Source organism: Myotis nattereri, assembly GCF_964212035.1.
Source record: "Myotis nattereri genome assembly, chromosome: 1".
NCBI lineage: Eukaryota > Metazoa > Chordata > Mammalia > Chiroptera > Vespertilionidae > Myotis > Myotis nattereri.
In genome coordinates, this window is record NC_138075.1 from 186,075,399 (window position 1) to 186,093,276 (window position 17,878).

At 37.6% G+C, this 17,878-nt stretch overlaps 1 protein-coding gene across 2 annotated transcripts in view; it reads right to left on the reverse strand.

The window, feature by feature from the left end:
* Nucleotides 1-17,878, reverse strand: part of SLC4A4 (solute carrier family 4 member 4) — a 282,065-nt gene that overhangs the window by 19,328 nt on the left and 244,859 nt on the right. For both annotated transcript variants that reach the window (XM_081095570.1, XM_081095571.1), the window contains 4 exons: nucleotides 11,019-11,132; nucleotides 9,129-9,290; nucleotides 2,336-2,514; nucleotides 1,123-1,195 (listed from right to left, as the gene is read on the reverse strand). In XM_081095570.1, the coding sequence (XP_080951696.1) occupies nucleotides 1,123-1,195; nucleotides 2,336-2,514; nucleotides 9,129-9,290; nucleotides 11,019-11,132 (528 nt within the window). The remainder of the gene's footprint in view (nucleotides 1-1,122; nucleotides 1,196-2,335; nucleotides 2,515-9,128; nucleotides 9,291-11,018; nucleotides 11,133-17,878) is intronic.

Sequence of the window (17,878 nt, forward strand, 5' to 3'; positions counted from 1 at the left end):
GTGGTTCAAAGCATAAGATACAAATTATCAATAACTGGCTAGTACTGATTATATGATACACAAGAAAATAAAATGCTTGTGTTACAAAAGAAAACGGGAAGTTTCATGACAAGTATGTATTAATCTGAACCTGTGTTAGTCCTATTTCTGTTTCTAAGTAGGCTTTCACGTGTAGTTTATATTTATCTATTTAGGCAGACATTCACCCTATCAATCAAACCTTTATATTGACTCATAACTTTCTAAATAACCTACTATATCATTTCCCTTCTTCAAAAATTTAATTCTGGGCATGTTCTCCCTCTCTCTCTCTCTCTCTCTCTCTCTCTCTCTCTCTCTCTCTCTCTCTCAGAAGCAAGTCCAAGCCTTACCCCTTTCCTGACCACCCTTTCTTCCCCCCGAGGCACGTTACCTTTGCCTTTCCTTCCTCTAAGCTCCAAGGCCCCTTCTTTTGCATCTATAACTTGTTCCCTGAGCCTGCACAGCCCCGCTGTCTCACTTCGACTACCTCTGTAACTTTCTAAATAAACTTTCTCTTATAATTTGAAAAAAAGTTCAATTCTAAGTTTTCTAATTATAAATCAATAATTTTACTGTATTCGCCCTTTGTGAATATTAGGCCTTCTTATTCAAAGAAAATAGAAATAGTCAGTAATGATTAAGAATAGGAGAAAAATTGCAAAATGATTATCCTGAGTCACTCATGTTATCCAGGGGTCTATTATGGGGAGAAAAGGGGGCGGGAATTAGAGAAAGTAAATGGAAAGTGATGGGAAGAAAGGATGAAAGAAAACTAAGGGGATAAAATGTGTGGGGTGGAGGAAAATCAGGTTGAATCATATGCAGTTGCCATTTTCATAGGTCAAAGGTTGGAATACTGGTAATTTAATATAGTTTAAACCAACTAATCGCAACAACAATAATAATGACAATAATGATAGAGTATAGGAGTGAGAAGAAAATCAAGATGAAAGTTTTTTAAAGTCCTCATTCTATCTGACCCCTGCTTCAGTGCGTTATAGAACTAATGAGAGTCCTGCAGATGTTTCACAAGAAATTCTACTCTTCACATACCAGTTATCTGCCAGTATTGGAAAAGGACGAAATATTTCACATATTTACCTTCAAGATGGGAGCCATGAAGACTGACAGGCCAGTCAGAATAAACACAAGGGTTCCAGTGACTCTTTGTTCCCTGAAACCAAATCAAAAGATTACCAATCTACCTCTTGTTTTTCCACCTTCAAAAAAGACTATACATTGACCGAATCAATGTTTGGCTAACATAGCAAAGGTGTTGATATCATATGTAATTAATACCTCAAGGACAGCATATACGCTCAACATAAATATAAAATTCTCTTAAAACTATTGCAATATGTGATTTTAATTCATCAAGAGGAAACTGATTCTGCTAAATCCGATGCTCCTTTTAGAATCAAGAAAGAAAAAAAAAAATCACTTGCTCTTGGCCCAACGATTATGGGCCTCTTTGAAGCCCTTATTTTTTAAACAACTTGAACTGTTGTGTAATTACACCTTCTTTCACAGGAGACAGATATTACATTGTTCCACATTCTAATTAATAAACAGCTCAGGGAAATTTCATAAGTGCAATAAAATCTCATCAGTCTAATTTCCAAATCTACAACAACAGAAGTACTTTTTAACAAATATGATTCCCATACAACACCCCCTCCCCCGGCCCCCAAGAAAGAATCACCCACTGTTGTGGCGTGGGAAACGGTGGCTCTGTCATGTGAGCTATTCACCCCAGCACTGAGGGGCAGGGTTTGCTATAAAAAGTAGACAACAGCATATAAAGGTCCTGTAAAGTCCTTCATGGCTACTCAAGTTTAACAGCCAAAAGTCAAAGTTTCTCAGGCTTATGGGGATCAAAAATGAACTGGAAAGTAAGAATTCTTTTCCCTTCATAGAATCTTAAAAATCATAAGCCAACTCAAGAGTTTTAGGGAGTCTCAAAAGGGCCAAAGATGAAAGGGTTTGGTCTTTATATATGATACGCTAGAGTCAGTACCACAGCATCAGAAGGACCTGCATGTTGAAGAAATGAGTGACCTGTTTGCATTTTTACATTGTATCACTTAGCCTTTCATAAATCAAAGAAAATTTAGTTATCATAAGAAGCGAACTCAAAAAAAAATCATTGAGGACTCTCTGATGAAAAATTTAGTCCTTTCTAGAAAAGGAAGTATGGGAATAAGTTAATCATCACTAGCCCTTTCTCCTCCATATTTTCCCATTTCCTGATGATTGACATGTGGATGTGTGCACGCGGTGTTCTGTAGAGTCACTGTCCTCTGACTTCACATACCTCACTCCAAGAAACTTGGGCTGTTCTCCAGGGGCAGAGGTCTCCGTCTCCATCTTCAGACTGTCGATGTGAGCAATGGAGATGACAGTCGCAGCCACGTACCACGGAAGAGCCATGAAGGAACACACCACCATGAGGATGGCCACCCAAAAGAGATCCAGGTGATATCCAGCTCCTTTCTGTGGGAAGAGGTAACAAAACCACATGAAGAAAATACTCATATTGCTATCAAGTCATAGCCCCCCCGGTGGGAATTAAGATTAGTCAAAGAAACAACTCGCTTTGCTGGATAAAAATTTCTACTAAAAGGTAAGCTCTTTGAGTGAAGTGCCTTCATTGCCCTGTTATTCACCCTAGCGACTAAACACCAAGTGGCCACATTACACCTCTTCTAGCTTGATGTATGACTGCTTACTTGTTATTTGTTTATTGTTACTTATCTTCTCTGCATCCAATTTTGTAATCAACAACAGAGATACACATCTACCTTGACGAGTATTGGAACCATTCAATGAAATAACAGAAGCAAAGCATCTTGCAGTGGTTGCTGCATAGTAGGAGCTCAATAAGTGGTAATAATAGCAATAGGGATATTGATTGGTGTTAACATAAGCAAGAAAAGCACCTTAAAAGCAGGCATTGTGCTGTCTCTGCTCAACTGCTTAGCAGTATACTGTTCACCTAGACAGCATTCAGCATATGAAGATGAAAGATCTGAAAGCAACCTTGAGAGGCTATGTAGAAGACCATTTCTCACCTTTCATAGTAGATGAAAATAACTGTTTATAATCTGCTGCACATTATCATGAAGGTAATGAATATCCCCATAACCAGAATAGGCTGATTTCAAACATTGCCCAATGGTCACAATAACATTTATTGACTGGGAGAGCAGACAACGTAACAAAAGGTCTAACTCTTTTACTCACTAAATAAATATTGTCAAATGTGTCCACAATGTTATTCTATGGCTCTGTTTCTCTGTTCTATTTGTGAAGAAATCAAATGCTTAATGCCCCTATGGAGCCTGAGAAAATAGAGCAGTTCATTTTCACAGCATGAAAGCAGCAGCACCAAGAGCCAGAATATGACCAATCCCAGGGAATGGAGACATTGGCTTTAAAAAATGAGAATGTGATTTTACACTAGGAACCCAGTGACTGTTTTGATTCAGATCCTGTTACAGTTAGTCAGAACACTGCTCTCCTCTCTCTCTGAAAGGCCAAGATTTCACCCCTGGCTCACACACATGGGTCTAATCATGTTCTCACAGAACTCATCACAGGCAAGGGGAGCTGACACAAGAAAAAAAAAAAAGCATAAATTTACTGAGTCCAAGTTTGACTAAGAACAAAAATCTCTTTGGGAGACAAACAGATTAATACAATTCATAAAACCAGTTCATTTCAGCATCAGTGGTTTGAAAGCATAATGGTTTGAAGTAGGCGTGGAGTAAGGTAGGGGAAAGGAGGACAAAGATGGGGATGGTCAACATAAACTCATTAAACAGTGACAAATGAGATAATTATCATGATATATCTGGGGGCCCAGTCATTCATTCTTTCAACAAATACTGAAAATTTATTAATAGGCATAGTCCTAGGTGTTGATGACACACTTGAGAATAAAATAGACAAAGATTCAGGCACTTACGGAGTTTCCATTCTACTAAGAGAGATAACAATAAACAACATAAATAAGTAAACTACCCTGTATCTTAAAGAGTAATAAGCACTGAGGGAACTAGAAGTACTTGGGCTTGTATGCTGAGTACATGGGAAGCCGCTGAATGGCAGGATTTGCTTATGTTCTAAGCACGATGGCTGCTGTGTTAGGAACAGCCTGAAGAGGGTCAAGGACATAAGACCTCCTAACTTACAAGTTCCATGTGAGAGCTCGTGATAGAACGAGAGAGGCAGCAGTAAAGATGGCAAGAACTGTTTGGATTCTGATTATACCTTAAGGTGGCACTTACAGAGTGTGTTCATACCTGCCTGGGGATGTGTCTTATGACCTTGCTATAAGCCACTCATGATATGGCTTCTGTTCACATCTGTAACCTCACCGTTCACCTGTCCCCGGCTTGATTCCTATGCCATGACTACTTTCAACCACATGTACTTCCTTGAATATATCTTACTCACTAATGCCTTTGTCTCTTTGCCCAAACAGCACCCCATACCTGGAATAACGGCTACTCTGCCTTCTTCTTCCATTGGCTCAGTACTACTCATTCTTAAAACAAATCAGTCTTCACCTTTTCTGGTAGTTTTTCCTGCCTCAGTCAGGTGAGACGGCTGAGTTCCTTCAGGTTAGGTCTCTTTTTCATGTTTTTCTATCTGTTATCTCATGCTTTCCTCGATCACAGCACTCATCGCACTGCTTTAAAGTTGTATATGTATTTATCTGTCTTTGACATTAGACTATGAGTAACAATAGGACTGCAACTGTATCCTGAATACTTTAGCAGAGTGCATGATATATAGTCAATTCTCAAGTAATCTTTAGTAAAAACTGAATGACAATCAAGATGGTGTGGTTCAGTGGTTGAGCATCGACCCATGAACTAAGAGGTCTCTGGTTAGATTACTGGTCAGGGCACATGACCAGGTTGCAGGCTCGATTCCCAGTGAGGGTGTGTGGGAGGCAGCTGATCTATATTTCTTTCTCACCTATATTTCTATCTATCTCTCTCCCTTCTTCTCTCTCTAAAATCAATAAAAAATATTTTTAAAAAATGAATGACAAATAGGATGTATACATTCTTCTGAATGTCAACTATAATTTATTTATTGGCCATTCAAAAAATTAAAACTTTATTTGTTAATTAGTAGAAATATGAGTCATTTTGGGGGGAAGGAATGGAGGTTGACAGCAGCTGGGAATATCACATAGTTTTAAGCCCTATTTAACTTAAATCACTCAAGACCATATTAGAGGTACCACCAGGGTAGTTAGTAGGCAGGATCCCCAAATCTTGTCTCCAAGAAAGCTGTAATAACTTCAAGATGTGGATACTGGCCAGATCAATAGGTCAAAAGAATTAGCTGTTGCGGAAAAGTCTATGCTATGAGCTATTTTGATGCTTTCTTAAACTCTTTCGACTAAAAGAAGTTTGAGTAAAATATCCTGGAGACTAGCAAAAAGTGGCCACATAATACCAAAGAGGTAATATGAGGATTTTACAAAGCAGAATACAAACCTGAGAAAGCAAAAGCACCAGAATAAATAAACGTTCTGGGGCAAAATAATACATAGATAATTACTCTGTGCCTCTTAACATCACTCTCTTCAAAAAGTCTTCCTTTCCATAAACACATTGAGACCATAACTTAGAACGATTTTTATCTTCAACATCTAACACGAATGCTCCATACATAGCAAGGATGAATACATGCTTGAAAGGTTAAGTATAACCTTTAAAGTTTAAAAAATATTTCCTTGTCTTCAAGAACACAAATCCAAAGGATGTTCTACCTTCTGAAACTGGAGATTATTTTAAGTAAAGAGCTAGGAAGTGAAACGTCACCTCCTTTTGATGCTGCACATGCTTTGTTACAGGAAGCAGAAGTAATTTAGGAATGCAAATACAGAAATAAACTATGAGAGAAAAAGAGTAGCCCAACAATCGAAAGTTTGCATCTGTTAATATTACAAAGGGGTCAGGAGCAATACACACATATGCATAGACACAGAATAAGCATTCGCGCTAGGAGCACCCATGAGCCAGACAATAAAGGTTTATAGGGACACTGAGAACCATGACATAGTTCTTCCCACCAAAGGGCTCACAGTAGGATGAGAAGACTTAGATTTGTACACAAACTACATGCAATCCAAAAACACATTCAAAGAAGTTCGAAAGAGATGCCCAAAAGAACAGAGGATAAAGTGTTTAACTAGGTCTAGAAAGAGCCCGCAAAAATTCCTGCAGTGATGACATCTAAACAGGTATGGAATACTATAAGCACTCACTATGAGGACTGGAGATGGGCTGGCATGGTTTCCCGTTATCACCCCCCTCAAACAGTGCAACACCTCTGAGAACCATGTGGCCCAAGATGGCCCAACAAAATTCTTCAATGCGTATTTATTGAGTCTGCCATATGGCAATCATTGTGATGGGCCATGTGAGAGTGGAAAACAGGACTAAAACATGGTCTTTGGCTTAAAAACGTGTTGGCCCAGAAAAGGACATAAGGTAAGTACGCAAAGTATCTACCTTGCGAGACCCTGAGTGACCAGTGCCACAGAATAATACAAAATTACTAAGAGCAAAAACAAAAACAATAGAAATTACATTAGGAGTGAAGGTTACACTAACAAATGTTTATATTTGGAGTATCTTAAAGGATGGTGAGGATTTTGATGATACATGATAAATGTTTATCACTGAGGAGTGGGATAACTAGCAGAAAAACTGCCAGGCTCGAAGAGAAACCAGCAATTAATTTGGCCACGTTATTGTACAGTGTGTGAAGAGAAGCATTTTAAATTTAGGTTGAGAACATATCACAAAGAGACTTATTAGTAAATCCCAGGCTAAGGTAAATTGATTTTCTTTAAGGGGCAAAGATTTAGAGGCCAAGGTATAAAGGTTTAGAAATAGAGGACTGACATATAAGAACAACACTTTTTACAAAATATTTTTATTAATTTTTACAGAGAGAGGAAAGAAGAAGGAGAAAGAGAGAGGAACATAGATGTGAGAGAGAAATATTGGTCAGTTGCCTTGTTCCCTCTACCAGGAATCAAACCTGCAACTCAGGCATGAGCCCTGATTGGGAGTCTAACCAGACACCTCTTGGTGCCTGGGTTGATGCTCAACCAACTGAGCCACACTGCCCAGGGTTAAAAACACTCTTAAAAGAAAATTTATTGCTTTTAGAATGAAGCAAAAGAGACTGGTTATTAACTAAACAATTAGCTAAACAATTAGAATACTCTATACATGAAATAAAAGGGTCTAAGTTTTGATAGCAGGAATAAAAAGAAAAAAATGAAAGCAAAGCAGATTTTTTAGTTATCCAAGAAAACACATTAAAATTTAGGGTTTTATTATAGAGAATATCAGACAAAATTTATTGCTACAATCATCTAATATATATCTATCCAAAACTATTTCTCTCTCCCACACCCTATCTATAACACTTAAAATCACTTTCCTTGTGAGAAGTATCCCTTGCTTTGTGATCTGAAGTTCAGACACTCTTCTTGTCTCTGCAATGATTCGGGGAATGACCTTGGATAAGACATGACCTTGCTGAACCTGGTTTGCTTTGGAGTGCTCTGCAAGGATAATGTGGGGAAAACTAACCAAAATGATGGCCAAAAAAGAAAAGCCAAGTGCCCTGGCGTTCCTACATCAAGACAGAGCTGTGCAGCAGAGTGGAAAGGTGGATCCCATCCCAAACAGAGCCGCCAGCCAGCCAGTGCCACTTGACCCAGAGCCAAAGCAAATGCCACCCAAAACCATGCTGCTTTTAATATCACAATGCTTCCATCTCCCTCACTATTTCAGGTTTCTCTCTGGACTCAATTTCATAGTAGTCAGGGACCTTAATAATTTTAGACAATATCTCCAATTTTCACATTCCTTGACTAACAAATGTGAACAAAACCATATCCAGAGTGAAAAGCCTTTAATTCATGATGAAATCTCCACTAGTATCATTAGATTTGTGTCAGAAGACTGGCACTTACTCTATAACCATTATCATGCAAAGGAATGACTTCAAATAAGCAATTACAAAAGTGACGAAAACTTATTTTTTATTTACTACTCAACTCTTATTTCTAAGAGGTAAAGCCTAATGCGTCTTGATTTTCCAGTGTTTTCTACAGGGAATGGGAGAATTAAAAATTCTGTTTTTTTCAATCCTAAATTTTCTAAATTCAAAATTCTGATTTTTATTAATAAGAAAACTTAAGCAAAATGAAAATAGTTATTTACCTCCAAAGACACATAAAAATCTGGCCAACTATATATCAAAATGAAGATTACGTCTGCAAATTTTTTTCAGAATAAAATATATTAGTCAACATCCATTTTCAGTCTTTCAAACTAAATCAATGCTGAACCCCTCCCAGTATAGAACATAAAGTGCTCCATCAGATACAGAAAATATTTTATACAAATCATGGCTACCAGACAGAAAGTCAGAGAAACAACTAGACATAAAAAAACAATGGCAACAAGAAAGAGGAAATCTACAGTCAGCAAGCCCTGGAGTCCAAGCCTGCCCTGAGAGATCATGGGAGTCCTTAAGGGTGTAAGACTGGATTAGAATAACCTTCTGAACTCTGTGAACAGGAGGTCAATCCTAGGAATACAGGGGAAATAAAACAAAGATCTGTAAACACAGCATACTAAATTGGTCAACAACAACAACAAAAAACCCTAAAAGTATAAAGCAGAGTTTGTAATGTTATCAATGGGAATACATGCCTTTCTTCGTCTTTCCACGAGATGTAATTTCATAAGAGAGAAATAAAAAAAAAGTAATCCCCAAAGATATTCCCAACCATAAATAGACAACTGGGTTTGGTGCTGAAATTGCTCTCTTCAGCAGCTAAGGAAATACAACATGAAACAACTTTTTTGGATTTAAATGAAATCTCCCTAAAGTATTATACTGAGGAAATGTGTCAACACAACGTGACCTATGACTCTGCCAGGAACAGTGGTTATAATATAATTCCCAATCAAACCATCTTAATTTGAATTGATATTTGTTTGCAACTACTTCAAAGAAAGGAGAAGGCAATGATAACCATTATTACAAACATTTACCTTGAGTTTATGCTCCTTCCTGTTTACAATCACAGCTGTGATTTGCTGGTCCATGAAAATGAGAATGGTGACCAACAAAGCGGGGATAGCAGCTGCCAGGTACACCCACCAGGGGTTTTTTCCAAACGGTGGGACAAACCAACCGCGGTTCGGACTTGTTGGCTTGAAGAAGAGAGAAAACAACCAATATGAATACATACCACTTTGTGAAAAATCAACAGGGGAGATACACTTTTAATTTTGGAGAGCCAACACAAAAAGTGGAAAGAGTTTTATGGATAAACTGGACAAAAAAGATTATTCACCAAACATTTCCTAAAGGAGCTGATTTTTAAGGCAGTATTTTAAATGAAGGAGACTAAGAACAGTTCCGGTGGAAAAAAACGATCTAAGATAAGGACTCAATATGGAAGAAAGGAATTTAAGTTTAAGGGCCAGCCATAAGAAAAAACCCAGATGTGATATTCGGTAAAGAGATAGGCAAGAAATTACAAAACTACCATGGCCTTTCTCCATGGACTTGAGCAATTACACTGAAGTTGTTTCTAATATTGTCACATTATAATGACTTTATAATATAATATATAAAAAGCTACAAATATTTTTATGTTATACTCAAACTTATTTGAACACTCTGGTATTTCTTATTTTATATATGAAAAATAACCCAGGATAATTGGTTAAAACCTCAGAAATAGCACAGAAAATGAAAAAATACAGTTATTCTTCTAGTTCCCAATCTATCATCTATCAGCAGATCATATATCTCTACTACAAAAAAAAGTCCTATCCTTTATTCTGACTTTAAACAATGTAAGTAAACTAAAATAAAATCCTACCTATGAATTATTTTCTCTGTATTTACTATCAAAAAAGTCTCACTTCTCCTCTGAAGATATTTCTATTTTTCCTCTTACTTGCTCATAACTCAATCACTGAATTTATCCAGATTTTACTACCTTTACCAGGTTGTGAGCTTGTAAGGAAAGCAACTTTGTCTTGCTCGTCGATGCATTACAAATATCCAATATAGAGCCTAACTCAAAGCACACATCCTGTACATGTTGGCTTAAATGAACTAATGATTAAATGCATGAGAACTTTTCTTTGCTAATGAATATGTGAAGGGAGAGATAATGCAAACATATTCTATTTGCTATAACATATATATCCCTTCCTCACTGAGTAGTTACTAAGCTAAAACTATAGTTAATTTAGTTTTTCTTAGCAAGTATATGGTCTCCATGATGGAATAAAAGGTTAAGTGTTCTAGAAAATAGGTAAAAAACTTATACTGGAAACTTAGGTATGAAATATTAAGAATGACTGAAATGTAAATTTTAGCTATTGGGTCTGCAAATACCAACAATACCAAATATAAAATGAATAATTCCTGTATCTTCTTTGTAATAATTAAAATGCACATTATACATAAATATGTGTTTACAGGGCAGGTAGTTTGGTAGCAGAAAAAGATCACTGAAGCAGTAATGTAATTGTGGGTATTTTACTTAATTTTTTGAGCTTAAAAATCAGCTTCATAAAATAAGGATCACGATACTTACATTGCATCCTAGAATTATTATATGGGTCAAAGTGATGAGTTGTATGAAAATACTCTCAAGCAGAGTTTGTAATGTTGACATAAGGTATTTTTCATAAAAATCAATGTAATCTTAACTTTGCATATGATCATTCAGACACTTAATTTTAATAAAGAAATGGGTAAATGTATACATGTGCCTATCAAGAGAACATTTTTAAAATATGTAAAGAAATGGATAATTGTACAAAACTAACTAAGGACAGATATGACAAACTAGAATAATAGGGGGAAGGAAAAAAAGCCAAAAAGTCCTGGGAATGACCAAAAGACAGAGGTTCACCTACCTTGAACTCACTTGGCACAATTAGTTTTGGAGTATCCACACCTACCAGGGCATCTGTTACACAAAATATGAGAATGGACAAGATGATGGCAAAATCACTGATCAGTTTTCTTGCCTGGGAAAATAAAAAAGAAACCAGGACTGTTTAGCACTGGATCCACATATTTGCCTGTGTTTGAATTGAATGAAGTGTGTATTTGCTAACAGTTTATAGGAACAATTTCATCAACAAGTGAAAGGAGCAGTTATACTGCAGAGAGATTATAATTTAAATTGTTTTTGCATCACTCTGTCACCTGGTCAAAAGTAATCTAATCCCACAGAACAGATCAGTGTGAGTGCATGCATTGGGCGAGAAGTCAAAGGTAATATATCCCTGAAATACTGTATCAACACTTTTCTTGTTTTGCAGCACAAAAGAAACCTGGACAAGAATGAAATCTCAGGGCATATTATAAAAATCTGCACAAAAACATAGATGAGTTCCAGTCCATTGAGTAGACTCAAGACCTCAGAGAAATGTAAAGTGATGGCAGATGGAAATTTGATGGCTTCACTAACTTTTTCAAAGAAAATACTTTTCACTCTAGATTAGTCCATAAAATCTCCAATATGTGAAATATCTGTTCTCCACTGTTAAGTGTGATTGCCATTAATCAACACCTTTAAACTAAGTACCTGGTAAGGACAAGGGCTGGGCTTTATGGGATGTAGCATTAAACCCAAACCTTTCTTATGGAGTAGGTGCGGAATGGCCATTTCTAAGTCAGCAGGGGAGTGTAGGGTTATTTAGTTGGTTGGCTGTTCCTCTGTCGTGTTTAGTGGCACAGACAACAGCCTAAGAGCATTACTAGAGCAAAGACACCTGAGTTTCCCTATAAGGTACTTACACATAGTAGTGCACAATACGATCATTCTACAAGAACTTGGTACCTAATACTTTGCTTGGCACTAGAAATATCGCAGTGAACCAAACAGACACAACCCATGCCTCATGAAGCTTATAGTCAAGTCATTCACAAGGAAGCCTGCTCCCAGTTTTAGATAAAACTACGGCTGATTGAGCAGGTACCAAGTTGTCTCAGGGTGAGCAGTCAGTTTTCTGGTGCTGCCAGATGAAGAGAGATCACTGATGGGCTGAGTGGCCACACAGTTCTCCGGGCAGTGGGTCTTGTAAAAGAGTAGCAGGAAAGAGGGAGGCAGAAGAGTCAGTGTCAGAGGGATGCAGTGTCAGGTAGGCCATTGTTGGCTTTGAAGATGGAGGGGCCACAAGCCATCAGGTGTTCAATGGGACCGGAAGTGAGCACGAAATTACTTGATGATGTGGGATGCATGCTGAAGGCTGAGGCAGGGATCAATCTGTGACCATTACCAGGTGTCAGAAGCTTGGTACGAACTAGCAGCAGGGCCACAGATGGCCCTTTTGGCCAGAAATTCCTTTCCCTCTTGGAGAGCTGGATGCTGCTAGGTTTAGCTTTCTTGAGAAGTACACACAGAGGAGCAGAAAGCCAGCTCCTATTGGTATCAAATTAATACCAATCACACACAATAATCTCACTCACAGATAGATGGCATGGGTCAATTTGGGCAGAAAATATGGTACAGCAGGGAGAAGCAGCTTGTATAGTCAGGTTACCTGGGCTGGAACTCCAGCTCCATTATTTCCTATCCTTTCTTAGCGTCAATTACTCCACCTGCAAAATGTAGCCAAGATAACCCCTAAAGATTTCATCAGTTTGTTCTAAGAATTAAATAGGATAAGCCACTGAAAGTGCTTAACATAACACCTGGAATATAATAACCTCTCCTAATATATGTTAACCAGCCCTGACCGGTTTTGCTAAGTGGATATAGCGTCGGCCTGCAGACTATGTGTGTGTGGGGGGGGGGGGGGCGGTCCCAGCTTCGATTCTGGTCAAGGGCATGTACCTTGGTTGCAGGCACATCCCCAGTGGGGGGTGGGGGGGGTGCAGGAGGCAGCTGAATCAATGTTTCTCTCTCATCGATGTTTCTGACTCTCTATCCCTCTCCCTTCCTCTCTGTAAAAAGTCAATTTTATATATATTGATTTTTGGCAGGCCTCTGTGGCTGCCAAAACCACTGGAATAACTAAGTAATCCACTGTCAGGAAGTCTTTAAAAAGAATCTTCAAATACAAGAAATAAGAAATAAAAACCCAGTAATAACATGAAACTGCCACTCAGAGCTAATTTCTACAGAGCTATTTTCTAGGGACTCAATACTGGAGAAAACTCCCATTTCTTTCTTTTGCTCTCTTTTTTAAATCAATCAACTTTATTTGTTAGCACAGTTTTAGATTTACAGAATAGAGAAGATAGTTGAGAGAGTTCCATACACCTCCTGTCATAATTCCCTCTATCATTAACGTCATGCACTAGTGTGTTATGTTTGGAAATACCCATTTCTTAAGTTTTGTGCAAGTGTTGACACAGTTCAGGATGATCTGAAAATGTGGTCATGGGAAGAAGTTTCAGGAATATATTAAGATGTTACAAGAACCTCCCTGGTCCTGTAAGTTATAAATCACTGAAATAACAGAAATCATTGCAAAGGCAAAAAAAAAAAAAATAAGTGATTTTTTCTTCATCACCCTCCTAATCCTTACCCAGTAAATCCAACTTCTTGACAACTCAGATCTACCAGAAGATGTTCAAAACGTTTTATTAAAAAGACAGTGCTCCTTTTCTTTTTAAAGGAGGCATTATCAGCTTTCCATAAACTGAACACTAAACTCCTAAACCTACTCTTTCAGCTGTTTTTTCCATCCGAATTAATGGCAACTTATTTTTTCCTAATGCTTAGGCCAAAAATTCCACACGACTCTTCTGTTTCTCTCACATCCTATACCTACCAGGCCAGCAAATTGCCTTCAAAACATATCCAGGCTCCTGTTACTTCCACCTCTGTTGCTATGATCACCTTTGTCTAAGGCCACCACTTTATCTTAACTTGATCTCTTTCACACACTGCACCTAACTCATCTTCCTGCTTCTACACCACCGCTCCCCACCCTCCTTCAGTACACTGCCAAGGTATCGCCCAACATAATCATATTAAAATTTAGGTCAGATGATGTGTAGGCAAGAATAACACCCCCTAAGAATATCCATGCACTAATTCCTGGAACCTATGAGTATGTACATTACATGAGTAGGGAGAATTAAGGTTGCTAATCGGCTGACCTGGAGATTGGAAAAAGGATCTGGTATTATTATGATGGGTCCAGTGAAATCACAAGGGTGCTCATAAGTGGAAGAGGGAGGCAGGAGAGTCCGTGTCAGAGGGATACCAGGTGGGAAAGACTGGACAGGCCATTGTTGGCTGTGAAGATGGAGAAAAGGGGCCACAAGCCTGGAAATGTGAGCAGTCGCTAGAAGTCAGAAAAGGCAAGGAAATACATTTTCCACTAGGGCTTTCAGAAACAACACAGGCCTGCCAGCACCTTGATGTTAGCCCATGTGGACCCATTTCACACTTCTGACCCTCCAGATCCTAAGACAATAGACTTGAGTTGTTTTCAGCCATCATGTTTGTAGTAATTTGATATTGCTTCCATGGGAAACTAATAACTAATATAAATAAATAGTTTATCTATTTTAATATAGTTATTATTTCCCAAATTTATATATCGATATAGAAACCTGAGATAGCCCCTCAGCAAAGGCATTCTGGTCAAGTGTGGTATTACTGAATTTTAAGTATAAAAGCAGCTAAAAGAAAAAATGCTAATAACCTTCAGGATTACATTTCTTACAATTTATGGGGGGGGAAGAGATACTCAGTTTTGCTAAGTGTCCATCGATAAATGGTAATAATGTTGCTTAACCTCATTAAAAAGCACAGCCAGGATGATGTGTTCTGTATAATACACTTCTATTTCCCTTTCCTCCCCCTTAAATTATACAATTCAGGGCAGTCACAGCAGAATTCACTCCTGCAGAGTGTTTATTATAAGACATTCATTTCTAAGATACTGGATCCAGTTTAAACTCATAGTCAAGGAAATTGATTTTTCCCAGGCCACTTTTGTATTCAACTCTAAATGCTCTAATTAGAGGATGCAGGTAGGGGTGCTGTTTTAGCAGACCATTCAGGTCCTACCCTACTCTAAAAAGGAAGTTTAATCTGAAAGAGGCAAAACTGACAGCAGAACCAGAAAGCATCCTAAAATTGTCAAGCACAGAGTACATATAGCTTATCAGATACATTCCAGGACCTGCGTAATAGGAGCTCTGAGTCTGACTTTAAGGAAATAAGGATTGCTTTCTTTGAGCCCTTCTCATACTTGCAAACACAGTTAGAAAAGAAACATGTGAATTTCCTTCCATTTTAAAATTTATTTTACCTTTCATTTTCATCAAACAATCTCTTTCAAACACTACAAAATAGCACCCTTTTATGTGTCACTGTATCTCTCTCTCTCTCTCTCTCTCTATATATATATATATATATATATATATATGTATATATATATAGATATATATATATATACATATATATATACCCATGTATATATATATACATATATATATATATACATATATATATATATACCCATGTATATATAGAGAGAAATATTAAATTACAAATGTATAGTTCCTAATACTTCCCTAATTCAGTACTAGCTATTTAGCTATTACTGGTATTGATTACACGTGCCAAAGTTTTCATGAGAAAAGCTGTTTGCACAAGATTTCATGCCCAATCCTGTGAATTCAAAGGCCTTAAACCTAACGTGGACAAACATTCTTATAGATGACTATCGAATCAAATGCTAAGTATCTCCAGGCTCAAGCTTCCATAGCCTAGGAATATAAACTATTACAACCTAAGTGAAACACATATTAAGATAATGCATTCCAGACACAAAAGAGCTAAAGTTGTTCATTACTACAAAAGCAGTATTACAAGAAATGTTAAAGGGGCTTCTTTAAGGAGAAGAAAAAAATTAAAAATATGAATGATAACATGGCAATAACTGCATACCTATCAATAATTACTTGAAATGTAAATGTATTAAATGCTCAAACAAAAGACACAGGGAGACTGAATGGAGAAGAAAACAAGCTCCATACATATGCTGTCTAAGAGAATCATTTCAGATCAAAAGACATACACAGACTGAAAGTGAAGGAATAAAAAGAGATATTTCATGCAAATGGAAATTTTGCTGGAATAGCAATACTTAAATCAGGAAAAATAGACTTTAAAACAATGGCTATACTAAGAGACAAAAGAAAAGACATTTCATATACAATAGCCAAGATATGGGACCAATTAAGTGTCCATTGATAAATGATTGGAAAAAGATGATGTGATACATATATACAATGAAATATTACTTGGCCTTAAAAGGGACTGAAATCTCACCATTTGCAACAACACAGATAAGCCTAGAGGGTATTATGCTAAGTGAATTAAGTCACAGAAAGAAAGACAAACACCGTATGATTTCAACTATATGTGGAATCTAAAAAACAAAATAAGCGAACAATCAAAACAGAAACTAACTTATAGAGAACAGACTCATAGTTGCCAGAGGGGAGAAGGGTTGGAGGGTTAGGTAAAAACCAGTGAAGGGGTTAAGAAGTAGAAATTGGCAGTTACAAAATAGTTACTGGGATATAAAGTACAGTATAGGAAATAAATATTGTAATAACTCTATGGTGCTGGGTGGGTACTAGACTTATGGGGGAGGGGGGTCACTTGGTAAGTTATGTAAATGTCTAATCACTATGCTATACATTTAAAACTAATATAATATTAAATGTCAACTGTAATTGAAAAAATTAAAGATGAAAGAAATTTTAAAAAGAAGGTAAGATATATTACAAGGACTTGCCATAAAAAAAAGTTTGGTGCTACAACATGATAATTTCCACCTCCATGCATGAAGGAGGAAAAGGAAAGTATGTTTCAACTAAGATTATTTTATACTAGTGACCTGGTGCACGGATTCATGAACATTGAAAGGAAATTAATTGGAAGGTGGCCGGCAGGGTAGGACTGGGCGAGAAAGGCCAGACATGCCCTGGAGCCAACCTCCCACGGTCCCTCCCGAGTCTGCAGAGTGAGCAGGGTCCCTCTGGCAGGTGGGGTCCCTCAGCTTGCGGGGATCAGGCCAAAACTGGCTCTCCAACATCCCCTAAGGGGTCCCGAAGTGCAAGAGGGCACTCTGCAAAGTTGCTGTCATACAGGGTGTGGAATGCAAATGCAAGTGTGCAGTAAACCAGATTCGGCACCGACAGTGTCCCAGCAACAACATAACCCATAGCCGAAGGTCAAATCGCATGGCCCCACAAGGAATCGGGCTCCCTCCTCTCTGGATTTGGTGTCACCTGAGAACCGCTGCTGCCAAGTCACTGCAGCTCGGCAGCTCCTGCATTGAGTGTCTTCCCCCTGGTGGTCAGTGCAGGTCATAGTGACCAGTCGGATGGTCAGACACTTAGCATATTAGCCTTTTATATATATATAGATAGATCACCCTGGGTTTGAACTTTTTACTTTATTTTTTACCATCGTTTTCATTATAAAAAGAAAAAGAAAAAATACTTCTGACTCTGCAGAATTAATTACAAAATATCTCAATTAATCCAGTAAGAAGCAACCAGCTAAAATAAACTACCAAAGCAAAGAAGAAAATAAGTGTGGATTGGAAGAGAAATTCAAATAGCCTTAAGCTGTTCTCTTGTTCTTGGGCAAAACAACCTAATAAATCTATTATAAACATATTCTTCATGAAGGAGGATACTTTATTAATTATTAAGAGAAGAGAGTCATGATCATCAAGACGCCACAGTGAGAAGCTGGTTGATTTACAGGGGGAAAATGAATTTGTTT